General features: G+C 57.6%; 2 protein-coding genes across 2 annotated transcripts in view; one reads left to right on the forward strand and one right to left on the reverse strand.

Annotated features, from left to right (window-relative positions):
• Positions 1–23,847, reverse strand: part of LOC134165912 (NADH-cytochrome b5 reductase-like) — a 131,737-nt gene that overhangs the window by 83,252 nt on the left and 24,638 nt on the right. The window lies entirely within an intron of this gene.
• Positions 6,273–21,310, forward strand: ACOT11 (acyl-CoA thioesterase 11). Its single transcript, XM_062623093.1, has 17 exons — positions 6,273–6,426; positions 10,486–10,561; positions 11,981–12,179; positions 13,027–13,096; positions 16,383–16,443; positions 16,605–16,706; positions 17,028–17,163; positions 17,408–17,564; positions 17,884–18,003; positions 18,085–18,229; positions 19,116–19,171; positions 19,292–19,358; positions 19,450–19,533; positions 19,647–19,780; positions 20,429–20,560; positions 20,637–20,763; positions 20,845–21,310. The coding sequence occupies exons 1-17, from the start codon at positions 6,404–6,406 to the stop codon at positions 21,001–21,003; spliced, it is 1,848 nt and encodes a 615-aa protein (XP_062479077.1). The 5' UTR covers positions 6,273–6,403; the 3' UTR covers positions 21,004–21,310.

A 23,847-nucleotide genomic window follows, 5' to 3' on the forward strand; every position in this document is an offset into this window, starting at 1 on the left:
TTCCTCCTCCCTGGCTCAACAGCAGCTTCACCTCCCAGGGTTACTCACAGATAAACTCCATAAATTTGGGGGACAGCCATTTTATCACTCCTGGCAGCTCCATGCTTTGCCTGCCACAAGGTGAAGCCAAGGGGGCTGGCAGGGGATGGAGAACCAGCTCCCGGGAGAGCCGGAGCATTGGAGCGCTGGGTCATGGGATGGCCGTATCCTGCCCGGCTCCTGCTGCCTGCCTGGGGTTTGTGAGGCTTTGTTAGATGCAGGGAGGTGCGGGAGCAGGAAACCTCCTCCTCCTCCTCCTCTCTGCCTTGCCTCCATGGATGATTTATTTCGACACGCGACTCCAGCCTGTTTTGCTGCATCACTCCAGGCACTTTATTGCCTCCGGCCTGGGCTGGTGGCATCCCTGGTCCCAGCTCCATCTGCCTGGGAGCAGAGGAGCCCTCAGCCTGACACTGGGGCTTATGGGGATACCGCAATGATCCCAAGGTTAGGGAGTTGGCCTTTCCCGACCTCCTAGAGCAGCTTCCCTTCTCCCAGCCCCTTCCCCAAACTGTCGCTCCAGCACTCCCAATCTTGGGCTGTTTAAGGTGCCCATCACTGGGGAGGATCCCTGTGCTTAACCATGCACAGGGACTATTCTGCTGGAACACCACCTGTAAGAAGAAAAACCAGCCTTCTTTTTGCCCTGCACTTACAAAGGTGCAGGGGTCTATTCAATAGTCAATGTTAAGCTCTATCAGCCCTGCAAGCTGCTGAAGCGATGTGGCCCTTACTCACTGCTGGCAATTTGGATTTTGAATTCTAATTTTAACCGAACTATAGATTTTCTTATTTCCAGCTTGCTGCCAGCCCGATACTCCCTTTTCCCATGGGAAAACCAGACCCCGGGGCGTGATGACTGCCAGTGATGCTGGAGATGCTGATGGGGAGAGTGGCTCCCATCAGACTGGGGCACCTCACACCCCCTAAATAACTCCTCCATTCCACAGCCTTCCCAGAGCACAAAGCAGCGGCGAGAGGGGCTGGATTCGGTGTCGAAAAGCTCCCTATCTCCTAAAGCGCCTTCTTCCCTTCCCCAAACCGGCTGGCAGGAAGAGCCCCCTCCTCTGCTGGGCGCGATTCCCACACCTCAGCGGCGGTGGCGAGCGCTCTGCATGGCTCGCATTCCAATGAACTTGGCGCAGGAGCAGGCAGCGCCGGTGGGTGCTGCCACCCATCTCCCACCCCATCCCCATGGATAGCTTTGGGAAGGGCTCCTTTGCGCGCTGCGGGGTTGGGGTTTCCTGTTTACCGGCGCAGATGTGCCGGCGGTTGATGCTGGAACATCACCGCTGCCGACACGCGTGGGGTTCGATGCCTTCGTGAACCTGGCTAAAAACCCAGCTAGGAAAAACGCGGTTTGCGTAGGAACGGAGCAGCAGCAATCCGCTGGTAGCTGCTCTATGCGCATAATTAATTAAACTGCTTAATTAATAACACCGCGTTATTTATACAGGGCTCGGGGATGTCCCCATGAGGCCGGGAGCGGAGTCCTGTATTCCCGGTCCATAGGCTGCATATCCAACACACACACACACACACCCCCCCGGTCCTCCTCTGCCCCGGGGGCCGCTGGTGCGGGCAGGCACCGGGGCGGGCGGGCACAGGGACCCCGCGGCCGCCTCGCCGGAGCGGGGCCCCCCTCTCCCCTCTTAGGTGAGGAGGGGGTGGGGGGAGGAAGCAGAGCGGCCTTGGCTCGGGATGGGCCGCAACGGAAGGGCGCCCCCGGTGGGGCGGCGCACGGCGGGGCTGGTACCGCGCGGCCGTCCCGTGGGGAGCGTTAGGTTGTGCCCGCTCGGAGCAACGGCGTGCGGCCCCCCCCCCGTCCCCGGTGTCCTTGTGCTCCCCGTGCCCTGTCCCCATATGAGGCCCCCGGGGTGTCGCTGTCGCCGTGCACCCCAGGTGCCCCGTGCCCGTGTGCCCCGCAGGGTGTCCCGCTGCTCCTGGACCCTAGGGCTGGCCCTGTTCTCGTGGCTCTCCAGGCCTGTCCTGTCCTCACGCCCCCCCCTCGGGGCTGTCCATGCTCCCCCTCTCCTGCAGTCCCCGCCTGCAGTGTCCACCAGCCGCAGGCCTGTTCTTGGCACTTCGCAAGCCTTCCGCAGAGGTCCTTGGTTCTCGCCGGCCTTTCCTCATAGCATCAGAATCAGCCGGGCTGGAAAAGACCGTTAGGATCATCAAGTCCAGCCATTACCCAGCACTGCCAAGGTAATGCTGGTTACCGTTAGATAATGGCACCGAGGGACTTATCTACACGGTGTGTGAACGCTTGCAGGGACGGTGACTGCAGCCCTGCCCTGGGCAGCCTGTTCCAATGCCTGAGCACCCTCTGGGGAAGGAATTGTTCCTCAGCTCCATCTAAACCTGCCCTGGTGCAGCTTGAGGCTGTTTCCTCTTGTCCCATCTGTTTTTCCGTGGGAGCAGAACCCAGCCCCCTCCTGGCTCCATCCTCCTGTCAGGCAGTTGTAGGGAGCAATAAGGTCCCCCCTGAGCCTTCTCTTCCCCAGACTAACACCCACCCCCCCCCCCCCCCAGGTCCCTCAGACATTCCCCATCACACTTGAGCTCCATCAGCTTCCTCCTGATGCTCCCCATCCCGGCCGGACGCTGCACTGATGCCCCACATCACCAACCAGTGTTCAACCAAACACTGTTGCTGTGGGCTTTACCATTTGACTTAAACCCAATCCAAACCCCACAGCAGAGCCTGGCTTAGCCTAACAGCTCCTGGTTCCTCCTTCCCCCTGTTGCGGGGCGGGCGAGCTGGCCTTAGGAAATTAAGTAAATACCAATGGAGGAGTTGAAAAATAGGTTACCTTGTAATTGAATTCTTTTGCCTGCAGCTAAAGAAAAGAATCGGCCTCCCTGCTACCTCGTGCAGCTTACCGGGGTGTGTAAGAGCCAAAAGGGTGGCGTGACAGCTCCTCGACCCAGCCTTTTCAACTGCCTCCCTTCTGAGCACTGCTTGCTTTCCCCCCACCACCTTCCCCTGCCTCTAAACTCCGAGTGTTGCCGGGGAAATGGGGAGATTTGACAGCTCGGAGGAGCCAAGAGCAGGACTCCTGGCACGGTGATGTGGTCCTAGCCCCATGCCGGGAGCAGGGCGTGAGCCCCTCTCTGAGGGTGGCCCCGGTTGCTCTCACTCCATCACCCTGTCCCGTCACCCTGCAGTGGGGTAGCAAAAGGCATCAAGGCAGGAGGGTGGTCCAGGGCAGAGCATCCCAAGTGCTTGGGGGACACAGGACCTCCAGCCCGTGCAGGCAGTGCAGCCACAGTGTGGCTCTCCCCAGCATCACAGCAGCTCCTGATGCAGCAGGACAACACGAGCGGTTGATTTAGGAAGCTGGTGCATTAGTATCATTCCCCCCATCCTTTTCCATAAGGAGCCATTTGCATAGTGTTGCCTGCTGTGCTGCCCTCCTTCTTCCCATTAGCACCAGGATTTGGGAGGTATTTGTCAGGGAGAAGAGACCTGTAGCCCAACTTTGGGTACTGCACCATCATCCTGCATAGGGGGAGATGTGCTTTGTCCCCCTAGAGCCAGGGATGCCACAAGCACCATCCTCCCAGCCCTGCTACTTGTTCAGGGTGGGATCCCCTGCACAGACCATCCTGGGTGCTGAGTTTGGGTGGCTGAGGGCTCATGGGTGATGGGTACATCCCATGGCAGGGAGCGGGATCCCTGCTAGGAACACACAGAGCAGCATGGGGCACCCTGGAAGCATCTCCCAGCCCCTGGCATTGTGGATCCCCCCACAGCAACCAGTTTAGGGCTGGTGATGCTGCCCTCAGCGGCTTGGCTTGGTCTCCGCCAGCCCCATTGCTGGTGTGGGTCTCACTTCAGGCTCTGTGGGGCTGCAGGGGAACCAACATCCCCTTAACAGCTGAGAAAACCCACATCCTCCACAGCCCCTGCACAATTTATCCTTCCAACTACTCCAAGAAGCAGTGAAACCAATAGGCCACTTCTTTCCCCCCTCTCTCTCTCTCTCAGCAGTAATTAATGGTTTAATTAACACTCTTGACATCCAATTCCCATTGCTTTGCATGAGCAGGCTCCGCTGCTGGGGCCTCACTCTCTGCTATAACTGGGGGTGGAAAGGGTTAGCCGGTGGGAGCTGCTGGCTGGAGGCCGCCCATCTGGACACCAGTGCTTCCCAAGCTGGAAACTTCTCCTCCTCCTCCTCCTCCACCTCCTCCTCCTCCTCCTCCTCTTCCCGAGCAGCGTTCCCAACACGTTCCACAGCCTGCTTTGCTTTTGCACGGGCTTGTTTATGGCAGGATGCAGGCACCCTTGTTAGTTACTCCAAATGATTTTCCAGTATCTTACCACCGGTCCCTGAGAAATCCTGGTTGTCCCAAGGAGAATAGCTGCTTGTAACCGTTTGCTAATTACAAGTATGAATGTCAATTAATTCATTTAGCTAATTATCCACTCGCTGAGCATCATGCACCAAAGAACTGTAAAAGACGGGCATATGGTGGTGGATCAGAAGGAAGAAGCTGGAGCCTGCGTGAGCTCAATGGGCGGCCGGGGCCGGGCTCGCTGGGTGTCACGGTGAAGGGATGCAGGCAGGGAGCTGGGGGAATACACCCACTGCAAGCCCATAATGACAGCATTGTGCTAATTGGGCCTGGAAAACATCAACCCTCTCCTTGTGACTTCTGTTTGGAGGCTTGAGCTCGGGTCAGGCATCTAAAGTGTTTCTGATCGTGCTGTTCCCTCTGGCTCGGAGGAGGGGGAAGAGCCGCTTTTCCTGCCTTGATCCCAATGGCTGGCTGCAGAAACAAACAGTCCTAAGGAGGGAGGGATGCCTGAGGAGCTTCCCAGCATGGGGCCTCTGTGCTAAAGGTGGGGAGATCCACTGGTATACTTGCTGTAATCTGGCTCGCAGGGCACCTGGGCTGCTGCAAGGAACCATCCTGGTGAAAAATGACCTTCTTTATTATCCCAAGGAAGGAAAAATGGTTTAAAGGGGATGTTCTGTTGTGGAATGACTGGAGTTAATGGCATATCGGTGTGCAAAGTTACCTGTAAGACATGGAAGAGGATGTGGGTGCAGAGCGGAGGACCCTCCCTTGCTCTCAGAAGCCAGTGAAGATTTGGAGGTTTTATACCAGCAGCTGAGCAGTGAGTGCTCAGTGGGATTAGAGTCCTCGATGAGAGCAGGGCAGCAGTCCTATTCCAAAGGGAACCTCCATCACCATGCTGGGATCTATCACCCAGCGTGGAGCTGCCTTCTCCATCACCCAAAGGCTCCCCAACCCTCGATGGGCAAGCATCACCCCAGGTTGGGCCACCAGCTCCATCCCTGCCCGGCCCAGCCTTCAGGGAGGGACTGAGGGTCTCACCTCACCTGCACCTAGGTCTGGGCTTTTGAGGAGCATTTCCCACATCCAGCCTAAAATGTGGCTCTCTGGGACCCCAGATACTGATGCTTGGTGCCCTCATGAGTGTTTGCTCTGTTCCAGAGCTTTGTTATTCCTATTAACCCAAAGAAGTGAGGGCTTATTTCCTGTTGAGTTTAATTATTTCACTGCTGGCTTTCCACTGGCAACGCTTTGTGCAGCTTTGAGGCAGCTTTGATTGAGCTCCTGTACGTCGATTACCCAGCTTCACTTAGGAAAAGCACGCAAATCAAACACAAACAGAACAACATCTCCCCCAAATCCAATAGGCTGCACCGTTAATGACACAGCAATTTGCATTCTATTCCCTTGTCATAAAAAAAGGAGAAGGGGTTTATTGTAAGCCCTGATAAAGGTACTTCAAAGGCAGCAGGGCCAGGGAGCGGCCGCACGGATTGGAGTGGTGCAGATTGGAGCGGCTCTGGAGAAGTTTGTGGAGGATTTCCTGGCCAGCGAGCCCTGCGTTGGTGACTGTGGGGAATAAAACCAGTGTTTTCAGGCATGTTTAACCGGGGGGGAAGAAAGAGCCTGGTGCTGATGTAGTGCCATTGGTTGTGGGGAGCAGCCGGGCACAGTCACTGCAGTGATGGGGGCAGAAGAAGTGGTGATGCGTGGGGATGGAGAGGGAAAGCAAGACCCCATCTCTGGCTCTGCCCGCTGTCAGCGCGGAGCAGTGGGTACCACGCCGGTGCCTCCCGGGGCGCATCCCTCCTGCAGCCGGAGCGTCCGGAGCCAACTTCCCGCAGCGCCGGCCATTTTCCAGGCGGGAGCGGATCTGCCGGGCGCTACCTTAAGAGCAGTCCCTGCGTGTCTGTATTTAAGGAAGCGGAGGGGTGTGCGCTGGCCTCCGGCCCGGGGCTCCGCGCCAGCCCTTGGCCTCGACGGCGGTGCCGGCCGCGCACGCAGGTGTCTGCGAGCTTCTCCTCCGCGCCAGCCATCGCCTCGCTGCCGCCTGCAAATGCTCAGCTTCTTCTGGCTGAGGTGAGGGCCGAGGGCATTGGGGACAATGGGGACAGCGCGGGGACACCCCCGGAGCTGGGCGAGGAGGAGCCGGTGTCTGCTGCTGCTGCTGCTGCTGCACAGGCTTCCACGCCCGGCCGTGGCTTGTCCCGGCTTGTGTCTGTGCTGGGGAGGAGGATGTGGGGTGGAAGCTCCTTGCGCTCACCCGGGTGATGATGCCCTCTCGATGGTGTGCTCCGTTGTGGTCATTGCTGGGGGCTCAATGAGGGGGACGTGGCACCCTCTGTATGCAGGAGGGAGCTGGTGCCATCCTTTCCTACCCCTCCAGGTCTGCCTGGGTGTGCTGGGGGGGTTGGCTTGGGCAGCCTGTTTGCACTTAAAACTGGGGGCAGTTACTCAGAAGTGTGGGTACAAGGCTGCTGGGAAGGGTGGCATGCTGGGGAGGGCAGCGCGATGTGCTGGGGCCGGCTGGGGCAGCATGGGTGGCTGGATGGGGTATGTAGCATGATGCTGTGGTGGTCACCATGGTGGGGACCACTGCACCATCACCATGGTCACCATGGCTGAGACAAGCACAGTCAAGACCACAGGGGTGGGTACCAATGCCCCATCATGATCTCTCTTCACTGTGGTGGTCTCCACCATGGTGGCCTTGACCGCAGTGATCTCCACGATGGAGGTCTCCAGCTTGGCGGTGATCCCAGTGCTATGGCCATCTCCTGCCCGGAAAGCTGCGGTCAGCAGGGCAGAGGTGCCGGGGCTGGGTGTGAATGTGTGCTGTGGGTTTGGCCCTGGGGGTGTTTGCAGTGTAAAGGGGTGACACGCGGCTTCCCTGGAGGCAGCAGTGCCAGGGACCTTTGTTCCCTGGGGGGGACTTTGCCCTCAGGCTAGTAAATTAGAGCCAGCCCTTCAAGGAGCCTCCCAGGAGCCGCAATAGGGGCTGGGTAGGGCATGGATGGGGCTGTGGATGCATAACCCAGCACCAAGCTGAGCAGTGGAGCGGCACGAGAGGAGGCTGGAGGGGTCTCCTCTGTGCTCACCCTGATGAAGGTTTCCTATGGGTGGTGGATGTAAAACCACCATAAGGGGAGTTTTTGCATCCCCCCTGGTGCCTTTGGCCCTTTGTTTGCACTCTCCTGGCCCCATGCCTGGCTTCACTCCATAAAACCCTTTGGAAAGAATGACGTGTGGTCCAAAAATACCCCTCACAGGGTGCCCTGGCCTCTCTTCCGGGCTGGCTACCCTGCTGGGGTACTGCTGAGACCCACCGCAGGGAGCTGCTGTGCTTCCTCACCATGCCCTGATCCTGTGATTTGGTCCTTCTCATCCCAGCAGGGCCACCATCCCAATGGCACCACAGTGGAGCTGGCACCCTGTACCCCAAGCCAAGCAAGTGCTGTGGGTCTTGTCCTGAGGATCTAGCTCCATCCTGGCAGGCATGGGGTGATGGAGCTGAGCTGTGCTGCCCATCTCCGTTGCTGGAGGGGACATCTCCCCTTGCCCATCCTATCCCTGGGAGCACTGGGGCTTTGCTGCTGCAGGCAGTGGGACTGGTGGGCCATGTCTCTGGGGAAGGAGAGCCCCCACTGCCCCATTGAGATGGCAGAATTACCCAAAGTAGGTCAGGTTAATTTGTTAAGGCGTGCAGATTTGCTTGTTACCATGGATATTGCTCAATTATACACCAATAATCCCCCAGGAGAAATTCATTGGTGGTGCTTTCCTCCCCTATTCATACTTTAAATATTCCCAGAGAGGGGTAAGGATGCACTGAGGGGCTGGGGTTGGGGTAGGAAACCAGAGCCAGGAGAGGGAAAATGGGGGTTGGGGATTTGGGATGCAGCAGTAGGAGAGCTCTGGAGGGCAGGCAGGGGCTGCTCGAGGTGTCAGGCTGCCCAGCTCTTCCCATAGCTCCCCATAGCCCAGCACTCAGGATCCCCATCCAACCTTCGTCCTCACCCCTCCCTCCCATTCACTGCTTCGGGGTGATTAAAGCAAACACCCCCCTTCCAGCAGGATCAGGGATTTGATGGAGCAACCCCTCTCTGCATCCCAGCCCCAGCATCATCTCAGGGCTGCAGGACCCAAGGGAGTTTTGCAGTGGAGGTTCCTCCAAACTTGTGGTCCCCTGGTGATTTCCCAAGAAGCCAGCACCCAATTTGGCAGCAGAGACCATCCCCAGAGCTTGTGGATGCTTTGGTGCTGCAGGGTATAGGAGAGCAGTGGGGTGCTGCAGGGTCTCTCTCCCCTGGTATTTGTGGAGCCATTTGGGGTGTCTCTCCCTTATAACCCCCCATTTGTTCTGTGGGCTCCTTATGCCTTTAGCAACCCTGGAAGCAATCGTGGCAGGAGGGAAGGGAAATATTCTGCTGGAAGGTTGTTTTATTTTCTCTAATGCAAACTTTTTTTGGGTAGAAGTGGGTCACTCGAGGGGTGACAGAGTAAGAGCATCATCGCTTGGGTACCGCATCCTGTTGCCATGGTGACCTGCAGGCTGCATCAGTCAACAGCTTTAAAAATGTGACAGTTGAGTGAGGCTGAGGATTTTAATGAGGACAGACACTTGCTCGCTTAGTTTTGATAACAGAATACTCTATAAATACCCACCAGCTCAATGCTTCCAGGTCTCTGGAGCGTGTTGGCAACGCGTGGCTGGGGCGCTCCCCTTCCCTGGGCTCCCAGGGTGGGAAGCATGGGCTGGGGCTGCCTCAGAAATAGCAGCAGGGATGGATCCGAAGCAGACAGCCCTTTTTCTCCCTCCCCCTAAGCCAACACATGGGACAAGGTGACACAATCACAGAGCCAGGAGCAGGTTTGGGTTTCCACGTGCTCTCTGGTGTTGGTTGCTGTGGGGTGTGATGGGGCCAACGCACCACTGTGACCTTGCACCTGCAATAAAGCAAACCCAAGGATTGAACCCGTCTTGCTAAACAGGAGGGTGACTCTTGCACCAGGCTCTTGCAAGGATGGATGAGCTGTGAGCAAGCTCCAAGCCTCAACAGCAAGAGTGGAGGAGTCATGGGGCTGGGGAAAGTAAAGCCTGGTGCTGCTTGCATCCATCGGTGCTCTGAGCACCCTCATTTCACACCAGCCACAACACATGTGATGCCTGGCACCAGCTCCGTGGAGGGCTGACTGTGCAGGAGGCAAATCTGCAGCTTCCACTTTTTTGACCAAAATCAGTCAGTCCCACACACTGGGGAAGGAGCTGCTGCTTGTGGAATATACACACAATATAGATACAATATACACACACGATAGAGGGACTTCTGCTGCGACACACTGAGGGTCAATCAGTGTTGTGTCTGAAATCAAACTCTAAACATAAACCCTTTTCTGCCTTCCTTGCAGCGTGTCCAGCCAGCACCCATTCTCAGTGCATGTGGCCAGGGAGCCCATGGGCACCCAAGGGCACATGATGCCCTTGGCTATTCCAGAGCTCCATAGGCAGAGGGGTGGGTGCAGGGAGTGCTGCCAGTGATGGGTCCTTCCCATTTGCTGTCCCTGGTATCACCTGCACGCAGTGTGAGGCCTGCCCCTGCCAAAAATGTGCTCCTGGATGTCTTGTGACCACGGTGTTGTCACCACACTGGCCAGGGCAGCTTCAGGACACAGCCCTCTGTCACTTGAAGCAACATGGAAAGTATCGACACAGCACCAGCGATGGAGGGATCGCACACAGCACCGTGTACTGGGTCTGGTCCAGGACCCCAGAATAGCTGGGACTCTTTCCATTGCAGCTGGTGAGTGCTGGACCTGACCCCCGAGGAATGGCAGGCACCAGCCCTGGGGCTGCTCTTCTCCATTTCGGATCTAGCAGCACCCTTGATGGTGCTGCTGAGGAACTGGTGACACGGGGAGGGACATCAGTGTGGGTCAGGGGGACACTGGCCTGCCCACAGCAAGGGGTTGGAACTGGATGAGCTTTAAGATCCCTTGCAACCCAGCCCATTCTGCGATTCTATGATGAGGAGTGACAGCCCACCCCACACACTACATCGTCCCCACCAGGGGACCACCACCAGCATCCTCCACCTCGGCTGGTCCTTCTGTATCTAGAGCCATTCTTCTCCTTTCCAGGTGTCTCTTAAAAATGGTCAAGGAGAATATTGTAATCCCTGAAGAGATCTTGAGCTTCTGTTGCAATGGCTTCCAGGTACCCCCTGTGCCATGCAACTAACCCTGGGGCTCCCTGTTGTGCCAGTGGCTACTAACCAAGGCCGTGCCGCCAGCTGCTCGCGCTGGCTCTGCCTGCATCCGCTCCCCACACATTCCACATCAGCATCCCCAGCCTCTTGCTGGCTACTGCATGATCAGGGCTCTTCCCACGGGATGCTGGCTTTTTCCCTACCATTTAGAAATGGCAAGTGCTGGGAAAAGCACCGGTGGGATCTCCGGCCAGGCGGCTGCTCGCTTCACAGCAGACAGCTTTGGAGTGCTTTGCATTGCTGGCTCGTCCCCCAGAGCCTGCCTGCTTCCCAAAATAGCTCCGTGGTACTCATGGAGGCACCTCAGCACGACGGGAAGCAGCCCGGGAGGTTCATAAAGGGGTTCAGGACCCACTGAAGTCAAGCGTCCATCCCACTGCGGGATGGGGGGCTCTTTGACGCAGGCTTGGCTTGCAGCGTTTACCAGCATCGCTGCCAAGCCAAGGTCTGTGCCGTTCCTGGGATGTCGTGTACCAGTAGCTATGGAAACAGAGGTTAGACCCGCTAGAGAAAAATGCTATTCTGAGAGACGGCGAGCTCAGTGTACTCGGGAAAGCTTCATTTGCAGCATAAACCCATCTTTAAAAGGTGCCGGGCAAAGCAAAAGGCAAAGGAGCGGCTGCAGAGGGGCTCTCGCAACAAGTGCTCTAAAGGGGAGCCGCGGTGGGAGCTGAAAGAGGAAGGAAGGGCTGTAACGAGGGCCAGGCAGCTCCTCGTGTCTCCTCCATTACTCACGGGGGTAACTGAGTTCACCCCTTGTGTAACACGCCTCGTTTGACATCAAATCAGCTCTTTTCCTTGCCCGCACAGCCGCAATACCAGCCTCTCCCTCCCAACGTGCTTCTTGGGCGGCAGCAGCTCTGTGCCCAGCCAGCTGCAAAGCCAACACGGGAGCACAGCAAACAACCCCAAACCGGGGCTGCTCCCCCCGACCCTGCTTGTACCAGACAGGGAAACCTGCTTTTGGTGTTTCCTTTGGCAAAGGGGGGGGGGTGATGGTGGAAGGTGTGGAGCATCGCTGCATGCCTGCCCTGGGGTGCAAAACCACCCTTTGCTGCAACAGCCTGAAGACGAAGCTGTTGGGGGAGCAAAATGCCTTCCCAGAGAGTTGGTGGACTTTGGGAAGAGTTTTCAGGGGGAAATAGCAGGGAAATGGGCTGCTAAGGTGCAGGAATGCCTCCTGGGGCTCTTTTTGTAGGGATTTTTGTTCCTTCTGGCTTTGGGCATCATGTCTTTGGTGAGGGCTGGATGGGTTTTGGTGGTGCCTGGGGCTGTGCATTGCTGGGATTCCAATGGGCTGCGTGGGTCACTGTTTTCCCAACGATTTCCCTCCGGTTTGGGCAAACCAGAGCTCTCATTCCCCGCAGGGCTCCACCTCTCCACCGTGTTCCCAGGACCCAGGGGAGCGGGAGGAGGCAGGGGGGGCCATGGCGAGCCCTTCTCATCCCCGCAACCCCACCGAGGTGCAGATGAGCCAGCTGGTGCTGCCGTGCCACACCAACCACCGCGGCGAGCTCAGCATCGGCCAGCTGCTCAAGTGGATCGACACGGCCGCCTGCCTCTCCGGTAAGGCATCCTCTGCTCCCACCGGAGCCGTCGTCCTACCGGGATGGGATGGAAGGGACCCGGTGCTCATCCGCATCGTGCCCAGTGGTCCAGCGCCGTCCCTGGGAGCTGGACATCCACGTCATGCCATTTTGCTGAGTAATTAGAGAGCAAACGGGAGCAGCAGGAGGAGAGGGGGAGGAGACGTGCTGTGCAGCACGCACACTTGCTTGGGGACACATCAGCACCGACGCCTGCTCCTTCCCAAACACTGCCCTTTGCCTTGCCTGGTGTGCAGGGCATGGCAAGGACCAGGGTGGTGACATCCCTGGCATCCCAGCGGCGGATGGAGGGCTCTGATGGACAGGGCTGAGCTCCTCTGCTCGGTGATGGAAGTGATGGAGCTCACCAGATCAACTGCCCTACCAAGCACATCGCAGGACACCAAGCACAGGGAGGTTATGGCAGCAAAAGGGGTGAGGTTCCCAGGGCATTTTGGCAGCTTGAGGTTCCGGAGCCCAAGAGAAAGCCGGACCAGTAGGGCTGTGTATGTATTTGCTGTGTATGGGGTGATGTTATCGGCTGCCTGTGGATCCCCACAGCGGCTGAAGGCATGGAGGGAAGGCAAACAGCAAGGCAAGGTGCCTCCTAGTTACAACACACCCTCCAAACCCTAAAATCATCTGCAAGCACACACTGTAGAAGCCCCAAACCCTCCTCTTGCCCCCTGCAAACGCAGCAGGAGCAGGGAAAGGGACATCAGGCAGGGTTTCATTGATGTCACCAGCCCTGAGGCAGCGGTGAGGGGCAGAGGACCCTCTCTGCGTGTTGCTACACGTGTCTGATGCCGTTTGCTTTTCCTTTCCAGCTGAGAGACACGCTGGCTGCCCGTGCGTCACAGCTTCCATGGATGACATCTATTTTGAGCATACCATTAGGTAAATACTAATGCATGTGCGGGGAAAGTGGAGGTTTTCACCCCATCTGCTGGGTGCAATGTGAAACAGAGAGGGGCAGGGAGCAGCGTGCTTGGGAGGGGAGGAGATGCTCGGAGGGCAGGCAGGGATTGAGGCTCCGGCTCCGCCGCAGGGCTGTGGACTGACTGTCTGCTCTGATTTATCTGCTCTCTGGTCGCCTGGGGAGCTCCTACTGGGTTGGCTTCCCGGTATTCCCCCCCCCATCCCAGCTCCTCCCTGGCTTTGTTCAACACACAGCTCTGGAAAACTTGACTCTGGCACGTCGTGCCGCTGCAGCAGCCGTGTGGGTGGCTGCGTGCTGGGGAATGGGACCTCCCTGCATGTTGTTTGGTGAGATGAGCTTTGCCTGGCCACAATCCCCTCCCAAGCTTGTCCTGGCAGCCCCTGGGTGCTGCCCCTGCGGAGGTGCCCACCCCAGTGCATGCTGCTGTGTTGCAGGGGACGTTTCTCCTGCCATGAGGGTGTTGAAGTACAGAGGAGACGTGAACCCTGCCACGGATCTGCCCTCATCCACTGCAGGGTCCCAGCACTGAGACCATTCCCATCAGGCCTAGATCTTACATACCCAAGGTTTACTCCTCCCAGGTGCTGCCACCCACCTTTACACATCTCTCAGAGCCCCTGTTTCCCCCTGTGCAGGGGGATGCCTGTCTGCTCACCGCCTGGGTACCATCTCAGGGGGCTCTCTGGGTGTCCTGTGCAGGGTTTTAGTGCGCTGATGGCATCCCCCTGGGGATCTGCTGGCCATGAGCAAGCCATGCAGTGTAGGGCTTAATGGGCTAAAACTTAAAAAGGGGAGATTCAGGTTGGATATAAGGAAGAAGTTCTTCCCTGTGAGGGTGCTGAGGAGCTGGCACAGGGGAGCTGTGGCTGCCCCATCCCTGGCAGTGTTCAAGGCCAGGTTGGATGGGGCTTAGAGCAAGCTGCTCTAGTGGAAGGTGTCCCTGCCCATGGCAGGGGGTTGGAACTGGATGAGCTTTAATGTCCTTTCCAACCCAAACCATGATTCCATGTTTCTATAGGGTCCATGCTGCCCTGTAGCTCCCCACTGTGCACATCTGCCCACTGGGTCAGAGGCCAGTGGGGGCATGCAGGGCTGGTACTGGGGTCCCAGGCTGTCAGCTGGTTTGTTTGGTGCCAGGAATTCCAGCTCTTGGGTTTCACTCCCATCCCCAGGAAACACTAAACTCCCACTTTCACCATCTCACATCGTGGTGCTGGGGGAGCTGCCCATCACCCTGTGGCCCTGCTGCATACCAGAGCCACGGCATGGGGACATTGTGCACCTCCTGTGACACTGATGGAGGTGGCACCACTGGGGTCAACGTGCTGCTCCGAGGAGGCTCAGTGAGTGCCCCAGCGCCTGGGGCAGCTTTGCTTGGGAAGCTTTTCCCCATAGGTTTTGGGATTGGGAGAACAGACCCAATCCCTGCTTCAGGGCATTAAATCAACCCCTGGAAGGCATTTGTCCCTCCTCGGGGGTGAGTCAGGCACTGCTCCAAGGGGTCAGGAATCTGTCTTGCTCCTGGCTCAGATCCCACTCCCTGGTGTCCCTCTCAATGCACCAAGGGGCCTGCAGGGATGTCTCACAGAGCTCTTTGAAGGCAGAGCAGCTTTGGGCAGCGTTTGCTGTCAGCTCTCCCCTTTCTCTGCTGTTTGTGCTTTCTGCCACCCTCCCACTGCGAGGGACAGGCAGGGAGGAGCTGTCGGTGCCTGCGGGCTCACTGGGCACCCCAGCACATCACTGACACGAAAACTCCCTGATGCTCCTCATCCTTCCTCCCCTGTGCATGGAAGTGCAGCCTCCCAGGAGGATTTCACATACCCCTGAGCTGAGGTTTGCCTGGCTGTTACGGCACTGGCTTGAGAAGGAGAGAGAAGATGAAGCATTTGGGGGGCTGCGCTGTGTAAAACTGGGGCTGCCCTGCATGCCCATTGCTGCAAACCCCTGCAGCAGCATCCCTGCGACCGCTTCCATCGCCTCTAACCCTCTCCCCTCCTCTTGCTCTCTCTTTTCGCACCAGCCAGCCGTATCTAAACGCTCCCGGGCGGCGGGACGGGAGGAGCGGTGTCGGGTACGGACCTGGGCAGCCCTAGAGCCTAACGCGGCGCTGCGTGAGTCGGGAGGGAGCAGTAACCCCACTGACACGCAGGGCCCGGGAGGTGGACGGAGGCTGCTCGTGTAACCTCACTAACGTCTTGGTGTGCCACAGCGCCGCGGATGGGCACGGGGTCCGTGCCAGGGGCTGGTTAAAGGCATCATCCCCGCCTTGTGCCGCCCCTGCTCCAGCCAGAGGCAGTGTCGAGCAGCTGAGATGGTGATGGTTGTCTCAAGCCAGGCATCATGCATGGGGACAAGGGGGAAGTTACGGTGCTGAGGCACACGCTGGCTCTTCCTCACCTCTGGTTTTGAGTCCTCTACGCTTCAAACTCGCAGTAGCAGTTACAGGGTTTATTTTTCCGCTGAGTTTTCCAGCATTGGTTTCTCTTGGGATATAAAGAATATTCCTGATTTGATAAAGTCTGCTCGCTGTCAGTGTCGCCATTGAGCTGCATTTGGTTGGTACCAGTGCGGAGCGGGTCAGGCTGCAGAGCTGAAGCAGTCTGTGTGTTTACTCTGAAGCCTACTGAAGGCACAGAGCAGAGCTCCTGGACCCTGTGAGCAGCAGTTTGCTGCCAGCAGATGTTTCATGTAAGAGATGGTGCAAAATGACCCTGGCTGGATCCTGCCTCCTGCCAGCTCCCAGTATCCCAAGGTGCTGCTGAGAGACCCTGGAGAGGAGAAGGGATGGGAGCAGTCAAGTTTTGGGGCTGCTGCTGCTGCCACCACCTGAGGGCCCATGGGGAGACCCTATAGGTGCCCCTGTGGAGCAGAACAGCACATGTGAAGCTGGAGGAGCCGTTTGCCCTGGCAGGAGCACATGGTGGGGGCACCAAGCAAACCTTGGGCACCTCTGCACCCCTCCGGTGTCCCAGCAGCACCCCAGACCTGGGACCCATTTGTATGTGGGGTGACATCTCACTGCTGCTCTGGACCCATATGGGCTCCCACACCTTGGAGGTGGCTGTCCCCGTGTCCTGCTGGCCATCCTGGCATGTCCCCACCATCCAAGCAGCCTGTACCACAGCACTGTTAACGCAGTGGCACCTTGGTGAGGAGCTGCTCGGCGCTGGCTTGTGTGCTGGAGGATCATGGGTTTCATCCCACAATAACCCCCATGTTCTCTCTCCTCTTTCTGTTTTCCAGCGTTGGGCAGGTTGTCAACATCAAAGCCAAAGTGAACCGAGCCTTTAACTCCAGCATGGAGGTTGGTGTGCAGCCCCTGCCTTCCCCTCCATCCCTGCCCCTATCCCCCTCGCTGTGCGCCTGTTCCCAGCTCTGAACCCCTGGATCTGGTGTGGGATCTTGTTGGATGTGGGTCCCAGGGGAGCAGAGCCAGCTCTCAGGGATGCTGTGCCCCTCTCCCAGGTGGGCATCCAGGTGAGCTACGAGGACCTGTGCAGCGGGAAGCACTACAGCATCTGCAAGGCGTACGCCACCTTCGTGGCACACAGCTCCTCTGGCAACAAGGTGAGGGGCAGATGGTGGCTGGGGGGGCTCGAATGGTCCCTGCATGGAGGAAATGGTCCCTCTGGGAAGAGCTGGGCTGGGTTCAGCTTCCCATCATGGCATGGTTGATTCATGGCTATCTCGTATCCCATGCTTGCAGGCACCTCCCTGGAGATCCCTGTGTGTCTATAGGAGCCCTTTCCCCTTCCATAAGCAGCTGTAATGTAACCCAGGAGGAGCGCAGCTCTGACACACACACACACACAGTGGGATGTATAGCATGCAAAGGAGCCCTGCCTTCTCCCACAGTGGGACTCCATCCTGCCCGTGTCCCCTCTGCAGGTGACGCTGAAGCCGCTGATCCCGCAGACAGAGGAGGAGAAGATAGAGCACAGCATCGCTGCCGAGCGCCGCCGCATGCGCCTGGTCCACAAGGACACCCTCAAGGACCTCCTCACCCGCAGCCCACGTGAAACTGGTACCGTGTCCTGCAGCCCAGGCTTCCAGCCCCAAAATAGCCCCAGTGCTGCTGCTTCCTCAGCAGGATGCTGCTGGGAAGGATGGTGAGAGGTTTGGGAATGCCCTGGCTATGGAGGGGTAGGGATCATCCCATCATCCCGAACCCCCAAGCAGGAGGTGTGGGATGTTGATGCAGTGGGGAGAGGAGGGAAGGGTCCCACTGCCTGGCTGTCAGGCTGAGCCCCATTCTCCCCCCGTGGCAGAGCTGGAGACACGGGATGGCAGCGTGGCTGTGCCGGCAGAGAAGACACGGGTGGAGAGCGTGGAGCTGGTGCTGCCTCCACACGCCAACCATCAGGGCAACACCTTTGGAGGGCAGATCATGGCCTGGATGGAGAACGTGGCCACCATCGCAGCCAGGTGATCCAGCAGGGATTTGGGATGGAGGGGTGGTGTGCCTGGAGGGGTTGTACGGACACTCCAAAGGGATGCTGCCAGCACATCACCCTTGGGGGATGCTGTACAGGGAATTCCATGGGTTAATGATGCTGGAGGAGCCCAGGGAAGGATTCGCACTCACCGGAGCCTCCTTATTGCCCCTTCTCATGGCTGGTTTTGGTGGTTGAAACCGAAGGGTGACATTTTTGGGGTCTCCTTGTCTCTGTCTGGGTCGGGGGAGCTGCACAGGGCTGCTGGAGCATGGATCCATGCCTGGTGGGTAACACTTGTCCCCCCACAGCCGTCTGTGCCATGCCCACCCCACGCTGCGGGCCATCGAGATGTTCCACTTTCGGGGGCCATCGCAAGTCGGGGACCGCCTGGTGCTCAAAGCCATCGTCAACAATGCCTTCAAAAACAGGTCGGTGCTGGTGATGGAGGGCTCCCATCCCTCCCTCCTGGTGCCTTCCACACCCTCACCCCTTCTCTCTGTCCCCCCTAGCATGGAGGTGGGGGTCTGCGCCGAGGCGTACGGCCAGGAGATGTCCATCAGCCGCAGGCACATCAACAGCGCCTTCATGACCTTCGTGGTGCTGGACCAGGAGGGGCGGCCCCGCACCCTGCCCATGCTGGCACCCGAGCAGGGGGTAAGGATGAGCAGGGCTGGCTTCTCCCCACCACAGGGGCAGGGGACCCCCACTTAGCCCTGAGATTCACAGCGAAACGAGCACAGTTTTATGGTGATGGGAAGGAAGCTGCTCTGGAGCAAGTGGATTAATAGGTTGCTCAGTGTAACTAATAGTAAAATGAACCACTTGCCCGTGCAGAGATGGAGATGTATTTGCCATGCAGGGCTGAGCAGAATGCTGCCTGCAAGTCCCAGCTCTTTTCTATCATTCAGGGGAAAGAATGCGAACCTCTCAGGTTGCTTTTACCTCCCAAAGCATCCTGATCAATAACTGCCATATGGATCAGTGGTGAAGAAAACCTGTCACACGAGCACAGGAGTGAAGCGAACGCCTGCATGTCTCAGGGTGCATCACAGCATGAGCGAGCGATGCCGTTGCCTTCCCTTTGGCTGCTCCGTGCCCACCCACCTGGTGGCTTTGATGCCTTAAAACTCAGGCTCTTCTCCCACCCTGCAGGAGAGCATCTCGCAGCCAGCAGAGCCCACTTGCTTTAGAACACTGCCCCAGTGCTTTCTTTGGAATAAGCTGCTTTTAGGGTGGTTTTATTTCCCCAGGAGGGGACATTTGTATGTGCCAGGGGATGTGATTGGGGTTTCAGTGGCTGTTTGCAGCTCTGCAGCCACAGCAAGGGGTTTTTCCTAATGCCAGTGCCTATTGCTTAATCACAGCCCAGTAGCAATGCTGAAATAGCTCATGGTTCATCACTAACCATCACTGCCAGTGTAACCCAGTGAGCACTTTCCAACCCTTCCCTGCGGAATGTTTTGCCCACTCCCCAAAAGACGTGTTTCAGGGTTTTTCCCTCCTTTTCCTATTAACCTAAGGGTCTTTTCCTATTTATCAGGATGGAGAGAGGAGGTACAGAGAAGCCAGTGCTAGGAAAAAGATTCGGCTGGACCGGTGAGCAGGAGAAGCAAATGGGATGCGAGGATGGAGGAGGATGGGCTCGCCAATGGGGTTCAGGAATAGTCTATGGGTTGTTTGTGTCCCATTGTAAGGAAAACTCTTCCTTTCCTGCAGAAAATATGTGGTCTCCTGCAAACAGACCGAAGTGCCGCTATCTGTGCCCTGGGACCAAAGCAACAAGGTAAGTGATGCCCTGCGGAGTCACTGCCTCCTCCTGCTCCCCCTTTCCCTGCTCCCCCTTTCCTGCCCCTGACATGCTGCCCCTCGCCCAGGTTTATCTGAGCTACAACAACGTCTCTGCACTGAAGATGCTCGTGGCCAAAGCGAACTGGGCACTGGCCAGAGAAAAGGAGAAGGTACCAAACCCTAACCCTTCCCCCCGAGCTGCTTCTCACCCCCAAATCACGGTTAACCCAGGGGCTTGGTGGTGATGGATGTGTCCCAGCCCGTGCTCTGTGTGCTCCCCAAGGTGCAGATGTACACACTGGAGGAGGACAAGTTCCTCTCCTTCCGCATCGAGATGTCCGTCCGCATCGCTGCTTCCCAAGCCTTCTCCCTGCTCTCCGACCTGCGGCGCCGGCACGAGTGGGACAGCCACTACCTGTGAGTGCTGCCAGGTTTTCCATGCCCTTTCCAACAGCTGTATCCATGGATTTAAGGCTTGTTGATGAATGACCCTTTGGGCTTTCCTGGGAGCATGTGCTGGAGCACCTCCCCTACAAAGACAGGCTGAGAAAGTTGGGGCTGTTCAGCCTGGAGAAGAGAAGGCTGCGTGGAGACCTCATAGCAGCCTTCCAGTATCTGAAGGGGGCCTATAGGGATGCTGGGGAGGGACTCTTCATTAGGGACTGTAGTGATAGGACAAGGGGTAGTGGGTTAAAACTTAAACAGGGGAAGTTTAGATTGGATATAAGGAAGAAGTTCTTTACTGTGAGGGTGGTGAGGCACTGGAATGGGTTGCCCAGGGAGGTTGTGAATGCTCCATCCCTGGCAGTGTTCAAGGCCAGGTTGGACAGAGCCTTGGGTGACATGGTTTAGTGTGAGGTGTCCCTGCCCGTGGCAGGGGTTGGAACTGGATGATCTTAAGGTCCTTTCCAACCCAACCCAGTCCATGATTCTATGTGTGTTGCCCTGGAGCCACGATGTCCTTTCACTGTGTCCCCATCCCAGCTCCACCTTGGCTGATGGCTGGTGAGACCTCAGGGGTTTCTCTGGTTTTCCATTCCCTGACTGGTCCCTCTTGCCTCGCAGGAGCGCCGAGCTGGTCCAGCAAGTAGACGACGACGACGTGATCTACCACGTGGTGAGCCAGACACTCAGCTCCGAGAACAAGCTGCAGGACTTTGTCATCCTGGCATCCCGACGGAAACCCTGCGGCAAGGGGTAACTGCGCCCAACCCTGATCCCCGCTCCCCCTCCGGCTGGGATGCACCGGCTCACCGGGCCCTTCCCTCCCCAGGGACCCCTATGTGGTGGCCTTTCGGTCGGTGACGCTGCCCACCCACCCTGCCACTGCCGGCTTCACGCGGGGTGAGACCATCTGCTCGGGGTTCTGCATATGGCCGGAGTCAGAGGAGATGAGCAAGGTGCGATGCTGCTGCCTGCACCCCGTCGGGGATGCTCCCTGCCCTCCAGGTACCCCTGTAACTCTCTGCTGTGCCTTACAGGTGGCTTACTACAACCAAGCGACACCGGGGTACCTCAACTACGTGACCACCAACGTGGCGGGGCTCTCCTCCGACTTCTGTGCCACGTTTGAAGCCTGTGAGAAGTTCCTGCTGAAGAACAAGGAGGATGACCTGATCGTGCGGCTGCAGAGCCTCTAGAGCCAGGGCGCTGATGGATGGATGGATGGATGGATGGATGGATGGATGGATGGACCAGGGGGCACTCCCGTGGTGCATGGAGATGTGGGATGGTGGTGCCTGGACCCTGCCTCCCCAAGCGAGGTCCCAGGTTACGGGGTGGAGGAGCATCACTGCGCCGCCTCGTCCGTTGCACTGACCTGTCATCTCTTTTCTCTCTCCTTCTTTTTTTTGTACGTAGATGTTTTATAAGCTGATGTACAGGACTTGGTTTTCTAGTTCACTCAACGCTACTTGAATCTTTACATGATCCAACGTCTTCCTAAAACAGGGGTTTTCTGACTAATTCTTTATGGGAGGAAACTGGTTCCCTTTGAGGTAGGAAAGGGAGAGGCAGCAGTGATATCCCTCCCTGGTGCAGGAGCATCCCACTCCTCCCACAGTGCCCAGTGCTGCTCCGCATCCCGGGCAGGACTGGGAGCCGCTGCTCCCACCGGGATGAAATCCTACCCTAGCGGCTGTGGAAGGAGTGGCAATGGAAGTGCGTTGAAAGGAAAAGCATCAGTGCATGTGCTGTGGGTGAGTGCCTGCTCCAGGGGTTCACTGTGAACATGGGATGGGGGTCCTGCACCCACAGCATACCCGAGGGAGGTGGCATCTCCCTGGGTGAGGAAGAGGATGGGGCTGCCCAGGGTTGCCTGCCCCAAGAGCTGCTGCCCAGGACTCGGGGCATCATTTGAAGCAGGAACAGGGGATTCACCCACTGCTCCATGCAGATGGGTTTTGGGGGCTGCCCAGAGGCATTGCAACCATGGCAGGGGCTGGTGAAGACCTTCGGGCTGCTCCTCATCCCCATTCCCTGGTTGCACCAGCACCTTGAGATGCAAACCCCAAACTGCCGCAGGGGCACTGAAATGACAAAAGGAAGAGAAAAACCAAACCTTGTTTCCCTGGAGCTGAGCAAGGCTGCTGAGGACATGGGGAGTAAGTGCAGGTGGATGCTGAAACCCAGAGCCTTTAAGGCTTCAACACCCACCCCTAATTGCCTCAAGCACCAATGACCTGAGTGCCTTCAGGGGTGTTTCTTCCCCAGGTGCTTTGATGGCAGCACACAAGTCCACAGTGGTAGAGGATGGGGTTAAGACCATTGCAAGGATCTTGCTGTCTGCCTGCTTCTCCTTGAGATGCTCTGGGAAAGCCACTGCAGTGCAGCAGGGGCGATGGTGGGAGTGCTGCTCACCACTCACAGCCTGGGGTAAGTCTGCCCTCAGCTATAGACTGCTGAGAGCCCCCCCCCGGTCTTCCCTGGTTCACACAGACAGAGGGGTTCTGGTGGCACTGAGGGCTCTTGAAGGCTCCCCACTGGGAGGGAGCGAGCCCTGGAAGCCCTTGGGCATGCAGAGCGTTGGGCACAGCAGGTTTAATGTGGCCCCGAGGGAGCAGCTGTACCCTGTGTCCTCATTTGGCCAAACTTAAACCTGGGTTAAAACTTAAACAGGGGAGGCTTAGGCTGGATACAAGGCACAAATTCTTCCCTGTGAGGGTGCTGAGGCGCTGGCACAGGGTGCCCAGGGAAGCTGTGGCTGCCCCATCCCTGGCAGTGTTCAAGGGCAGGTTGGACACAGGGGCTTGGAGCAAGCTGCTCTAGTGGGAGGTGTCCCTGCCCATGGCAGGGGGTTGGCACTGGATGAGCTTTAAGGTCCCTTCCAACCCAAACCACTCTGGGATTCTGTGATCTTTGCTAGCAGAGCCCTGTGCGCTGACCCACAGCAAGGTTTTTTTGCAGAGCTTAACCATGAGCAAGTGATGGTGATGCCATGCTTGGGGTAAGATGAGGCCATGGGGTACCAGAAATGAGCACAAGGTCTTTTCCAGGCACCCCAGGGTGTTTTCTCTCTCTCTGCAACACCCAGTCCCTAGAAAGGCGCTTTGCCACCCAAATTCCCCACTGGGTTTATAAGCAGAAGGAGCTTCCTGCCCCTCTCCACTGGCCATAAACTCCTCATCTCTGCTGTTATCTCCCATCATAAACATCTCAGTGCAAGGCCTGGTGTGGCTATCACAAGATAAAAGTTGTCTCAGGCTGAACATGGTACAAGACATCCAATTTTTATAGAGCGCTCTTATCTCCCGAACTCGGAGCGATCCTGCCTTTTTATCACCGGGATGCGAGCCATCCTTCCTGCTTATCTTTAGGAATGGCTGCTGCTTGATTAAGTGGAGGGAATGATGTATTCCCGTGACCATTAAACTTTAACTGACCTCTCCTTAAGTACTGTGCTTTCAATACAGGCAGCCCTCGCCTCGGCCTGGCTGGGTACCGGGGTGGGGGCCACAGGGCGGATGGGGCAGCAGTGGTTTGGGGTTACAACAGGGAGCAGCAGGGGTGTGAAGGACCACTGGCACAGGGGAGGGTGCTCAGCAGGGTTGGGTGGTTTGGAGCATCCCAGCTCCCAGGGGAGGAGGGACCTGCTGATGGGAGCACTGGAGCCTGTTGGGAGTAGCCTGTTTGCCCTCCCCACCAACCGCACGGCTCTAGGGCCAGTTTAGCAATCACTGGCTGTTCCTATGTCCCTTGGAAAGACAAATCCCTGCGGGGTGTTATCCCTGCTCTGAACAACCCTCCTGGCTGTGGCTTTGCACAGAACCACCCAGCTGCCTTGTGCTCTTGGCTGCAGGGAGGCAGATCTGGGACCTTGGGAGCATCAGGTGTCCGTGCTGGCTGCCCCCAGCACCCATCACTGCCTTCCCGCACAGGATGATCCAGGGACCAAAGGACCACAGCTGTTTTCCCAAGGCCCCTGCCATTGTGCCATGGACAGGAGGATGGATGGGGCTTGGAGCAAGCTGCTCTAGTGGAAGGTG

This window comes from Pezoporus occidentalis, unplaced genomic scaffold (assembly GCF_034315485.1).
Source record: "Pezoporus occidentalis ecotype Australia unplaced genomic scaffold, CSIRO_AGI_Poc_V1 ctg25, whole genome shotgun sequence".
NCBI classification, from domain to species: Eukaryota; Metazoa; Chordata; class Aves; order Psittaciformes; family Psittacidae; genus Pezoporus; species Pezoporus occidentalis.

Excerpts from the sequence above, each read along its gene's own strand:
- ACOT11 (XM_062623093.1), top strand. The coding sequence starts at position 6,404 with ATGCTCAGCTTCTTCTGGCTGAG. Across the intron at positions 18,230-19,115 it reads TGCTGGCACCCGAGCAGGGG|GATGGAGAGAGGAGGTACAG; the intron begins GTAAGGATGAGC and ends CCTATTTATCAG. Across the intron at positions 19,359-19,449 it reads CCTGGGACCAAAGCAACAAG|GTTTATCTGAGCTACAACAA; the intron begins GTAAGTGATGCC and ends CCCCTCGCCCAG.